This window comes from Crocodylus siamensis, chromosome 1, assembly GCF_052110815.1.
Source record: "Crocodylus siamensis isolate JL-2025a chromosome 1, ASM5211081v1, whole genome shotgun sequence".
Taxonomy (NCBI): Eukaryota; Metazoa; Chordata; order Crocodylia; family Crocodylidae; genus Crocodylus; species Crocodylus siamensis.
Genome location: NC_143395.1, coordinates 87,111,470 through 87,116,862, shown reverse-complemented (window position 1 = coordinate 87,116,862; position 5,393 = coordinate 87,111,470). Strand labels below are relative to the sequence as shown.

Genomic DNA, 5,393 nt, shown 5'->3' with positions numbered 1-5,393 from the left:
GAACCAAGCTTGAGCTTCAGGATGAACATGAATCCTAGTCATCGTAAAATGAGGTGCTAATTTAAGGGTGTTGGTTATAGCCGCTTTTGCTCTAAGGACATAGGCAGACTAGGTTCTTTGGGTAAATGTGATGTCCTTTATTAGACCAACTAAGTAGTTGGAACAATTGTTCTTTGCAAACTTGCGGGCACAAACAGACTCTCCCTGTGCCTGAAGGAGGGTGTCTGTCCCCAAAGCTTGCAAATAATATTTCTTCCAGCTGTTCAGTTGCCCTAACAAAGATATCCCACTTAGCCAGAGAGAGCGAGAGTGTGTGTGTGTGTGTGTGTGTGTTCCCTCACGACAGGCCGCGCTGGGGCTCAGGGGCAGTGTCCGGCCCTTCCTCTGCCCCCGCGGCTGCGAGCCCTGCCTCCCCGAGCCCGCAGTGCGGCCGCCCTCCCCCGCCATCGCACGCGGCCGCCCGGCGCTGCCCGGCCAGGCGGAGGAGGAGGAGGAGGCGGCGGCGGCGGAGGCGGGACGGCTCCCGCGGCCCCTATAAAGCGCCCGGCGCCGCCGCCCGCTGCATTGGCTGCCTGCAGCGCCCCGCGCCGACGGGACGGGCCATGGGGACGGCGCTGGCGGCGCGGCTCGGCCTGGGGCTGCTGCTCCTCGCCCTGCTCCTGCCCCCCCAGGTGAGCCGAGCGCGGGGGCTGCCTGCGCGCCCCGTGCCCCCGCGCAGCCCGGGCCGGGGCCGAGGGGCGCTGGGAGCCGCCCCGCCAGCTGCCTGGGGACAAGGCACCCGCGCCGCGGCCTCCAGCTCGCTGCTGCTGCCCCGCGGAGGGCGAGGGACGGGTCGGGGCTCTGCAGGGGACGGAGACTGAGGCGGGTCCTAAGGGGACAGGGCTCCGCTCGTCTCGGTGGTGGCCGGTGACACGAGGAGCGCGGGGCTCCAGGGGCAGCAAGGGCCGTTGAGGCTGGGTGTTAGGAAGAGCTCTCAGGCAGCGAAGCGCTGGACAGGCTCCGCAGGGCGGTGCTGGGCTCTCCGTCCCTGGAGGTCTTTACTTTCCGGGTAGACAAAGCCCTGCCTGGGCTGATGTAGCTGAGGATGGTCCTGCTCTGAGCGGGGGGCTGGACTAGGTGCCCTCCTGAGGTCCCCTCCAACCCCAACTTTCTGTGGGTCCTTGACTGGTAACAGGGGGATGCTTGTGCAGGCCGCAGAGAGATCTCGGAAACTCCCCAGCTCCAGGAGACTGTCCTTCCCTCTTCCCACCGTTAAACCTCCTTCTCCCAGAACTGAGCTGAACTTCAGCTTTCAGGGTTCAAAACCATATTTTAAAAAAGCAAGCCCTTTTCCCTCTGCAAAAGTCTTTCCAGGTCTAAAAAGGTAGGTGTGATTAGCTATTCCCCCTTCCCCTCCCTCCAGTTGCATGTAACTAGGGTGAAATGCAGACCCCTGTAAATAGCCCTTATCTCCTGCTGCTGCTCTTTGGTTTGTATAGAATGGCTCATCTAATGTCTAATCCACCCCGTGCCTGTTCTGCTACTACTCCCAGCCACCCTAGCTTTGTCTTTTTTCAGCCTCCCGCTTGATGGGCTCCATGATACAGATGGGGTTTTTGTGGCATTTCCTGTGAAACAGGCTTTGACGCTGAATTTTAAATATGTCAGTGTGGCCAAGAGCTCACAAAAACACACACACACACAAAGCTTACAGGAGTCTGTCCTGATCTCCAATACTAAGGAGGTATTCAACAGAAACAGAAAAAGTAACATGAGGATAAAATCAAAGTTAACATCAGTTCTAGGTGCTGGGGCTCTTCTTTTCTTTCTCTCCCCCCCCCCCTTTTGTTTTGTTTTTGTTTTTTGTTCCTGTTTGGAAAATGCCTGGCATGTTCTGGATGGTACCAGAAATCTGAACCCACGAGCCTGAAGGCTGCTATTTTTCATTATCTTATTTGGGTCTCTAAAATCTAAAAGTTTTAAAACTTACTTGGGTCTGTCTCAGGATTTCTATTCACCTGGAGCTTGCAGAATTCAGAACCATTGCTGTGGAACTAAGATGGAATTTGATGGGTTTTGCAAGTAATTACAGGGGAAAATAGATGGATGAATTAAGCTCTGAAAAGTTTCAAGTATTCCTATGGGCAAAATGCAAGGTTCCTATCCCAGATATTAGAAGCTTATAATGGAAATAAGAAGAGGTGATGTATCTTCTTTCCCAGCTGTGTAGAGCTTGTTACCTGCCAGTAATGTTCTGAATATCTTCTTTGTGTGCTTCAAAATGGCAACAACAACAGGTTATTATGCTATACTATCAATATAGCGCCATTGTTCTGTTTGGCAAACACCAAGCTGTAGAACCAGAACGAGGAGTCTAAAACATTAAAGGTATTTGAACTGACCTTGACAGCTTTTCTAACAGCACGCCACAAAAATCAATGCAAGAGGTAATTAATCAACCATTGCCTACCCCCCTGCCATTGTTTGCATTTTCCTTTGTGCTGCTTCAAAGGCATATTTTAATTTGGGCAGTTAATATAAACTCTCTATCCTTTAGCAAAACTAAATTCCAGAGGAGCTGGAATTTAGTTTTGCTGAAACTCCTGCAAAGGGATTTCAATATGAGAGTAGTGGTGGGGTGGAGAGAAACTTCAGAAGAAAGAATAAATGTAGGCAACCTTACTTTGCTTGTCCTAATATTTATCCCTATGGGAGTATTCAAGGAGAGTGAACAGGACAAAAGAAAAATAAAGTTTGGTTGGAGTTTTGGGGGTCACTAAGAAAAATTTAATCTGGAAGCTTTACTTGATGTTGGGTCTCTGATTTTAGAGAGGGTAGGTGTGCATGCATGTGCCCACACATAAAGGTGGGATTAGTAGCACTTTTTTTTGTTCTCAGTATAGTTTTAGCAAGGAGTAGAACATAACAAGCAGTCAGGATCGGCTTCCTTTATCTGTCCCCTCAATGTAAGTCAAGTTGTCCCTTGTCGTTTAACCAAATGATGAAGGTTGTAAACAATAGTGTAATGTTTGTCACTAGGGATTCAAAGTGTCACATGAAATGTTAAATTGTAACCCTGAACGACTAATTTCATTATGGCCTTTAATGAATAATACAACTTTGTTGCATATTTTAGACTGACTCTAATGGAACAAGTGCAGCACCTTCAAATAATTCTGCAGTGAATTCCACTTCATTGCCAGCCATCACAAATTCACTGAACAATAATACCACTACCCCAGGACATGGAAATTGCCTTCATTCAACCACAAGTCTTCTCATCATCTCAATTTCTCTTCTGCACCTCTGCTGTTGAAAGACTCTGGCTGGAAAACAGTGACTACTCCCCACCCAAGTCCCTGAATCATTGGTGATGGCTACAGATCTTCAAAGCCTGCATGAAAACATCAAATTTGACTTGGTTCTATTCCCTGCATTAAATCAGTATCCATCTGATCTAGAGAGTTGTGCAAATGTTCCAACACTGACTGATGTGAAAAGGATATGACCATCTTCAGCAAGAGGAAAAATGATGAGCTCCAGAGCATAGCCAGCTGGAATCTGTATACAAGATGGAAGCAAAGAGATGATGCTTCCACTCCCTGATCTTTTAAAAATAAGAAGATATGAAAATGCCATGTAGTAGGTGTGGGTGACAGATTCAGCCAAATTTAAAAAACCCGCAACTTCAGAGAACTTTGTAATTTTGAATTTTAAATACAAAAGTTGCCAAGCTCACAGAACCACTAAAGAATAAAAACAGCATACATGATCCTGTTCACTTATCTACAATAGTAAGGAAGATATTCGAGAGAAACAGAAAAATATTAATAAACCCAACAAGGAATCCTTTTAGTTTGGCTTGTATGCATTTGCCATGAGGATAAAAGAATTGCAAATGTTGTAAAACAATTTCCTCTCTTTAAATTCCAGCAATCTTAATTGAATGCCTATATAGTCAGGAATAGTTTAAAAGTACTTAGAAATCATTTGGGGGGTGGTGTTTTTGTTTTGTTTAGTTTTTTGGGGTTTTTTTGTAAGAGTTGAATTATTAACTACAGGGAGGTAGCAAGTCCCAGGAGGAGGATGAATTGGGGCTGTGGAGAAGTTACCAGGAGCATTTTGTTAATGTGACTCCCATACAATAGTCTTGGGAGAAGCATTCCCTTTAAATTCTATTAATGTTTTCATTCCTCCCTTGGCTCCCTTCTCTTTCTGTCTCCTGCTCCCCTTCCCTATAACTTTTTTCCCCTAGAACCAGCTTTTAATGCTGAAATATCTGTGGGATCTTTGAGTAATTTTAAATGCTGCTTTCTGGCACAAACTGAAAACTATTTTTGTTTTCAAGACTTAACTATTGTGATTTTAAAGTAAAAGGCTAGCTAATATTTGGGAGGATGGGAGGAAGAAGCTTTAAAAGCCAAAAATACAAAACAGTATAATTGGGTGTGCTTTGGAAACATGAAGACTGGAATCTAATTGAATCATTCAGTTCTAAAAAAATTTATATTTCTTCTGTAAATACTTTCACAACTTGTTTCTGTATTATCACATCTTTTGGATAAGAGTGCCATAATCAAACTAAAGTAAGCTTAATTGAGGGAGGGAAAAACAAACTACATTGATGCTAAAATCTGTTAAAAGCAAGTCAATAGTGTAAATGTGATCACATAATTATTCATATTGCCCACAATGCAGCTTATCAGCCCTTTACGAGCCTTCATTACTTCCGAACAATGAACATCTTACTTGACAGTTACCTTGACTATGGACCCAGACGTGCAAACAGTAGTGGCAAAATAGTGTAAATTACTGTCATTGAGTGTGTATGGACATCTCCTTATGCCTATATTTTGTATCAGTTCACTGTAATGATTGTATTTTTGTGTCTGTAATTATGCTTTGATTAAGTATTGGACATGAATTGTAAATAAAAGGAGCAGGGACTGCACTTCAGCTGCACTTCCAGAAAATTCTTCTCAAAAACCTTGTAACTCACCTGCACAATATAAATAAAGTGGCCGAGCAAGACAGTATATGTGATTAAAGACTTCAAAGGTCTAGACATGTAGTGTTATTATTTTTATTTCTTCCACCAACCCTCACTCCCTCCCCCTTTGAATCCAGTATAATTTGAATCCTGTTTTAAAAATATTAGCGAACTAGATCTTTAATGCTACTGCATAGAGTGATTACCTATAGATTTTATCTAATAATTTTAATTCCTCCTTTCTAAAGCTTTTCTCTACTGACTTCACAGTTTTGTGTATTGTGATTATATTACCTCCAACATCTAAACTTAGAATCATAGAAAGCCACAGACTTGTTTATTTTAATATGAGGTTTCTTGATTCTGTTTATTTAGGCACCACAAACACAAAGCTTTCTACAACAAAGCTTTCTACTGATATTAG

At 44.2% G+C, this 5,393-nt stretch overlaps 1 protein-coding gene across 1 annotated transcript; it reads left to right on the top strand.

The window, feature by feature from the left end:
- The first annotated feature begins 429 nt into the window (after positions 1-429).
- CD24 (CD24 molecule) lies at positions 430-5,044 on the top strand. The gene is made up of 2 exons (XM_090037430.1): positions 430-671; positions 3,116-5,044. The coding sequence occupies exons 1-2, from the start codon at positions 603-605 to the stop codon at positions 3,293-3,295; spliced, it is 249 nt and encodes an 82-aa protein (XP_089893556.1). The 5' UTR covers positions 430-602; the 3' UTR covers positions 3,296-5,044.
- Positions 5,045-5,393: the final 349 nt, after the last annotated feature.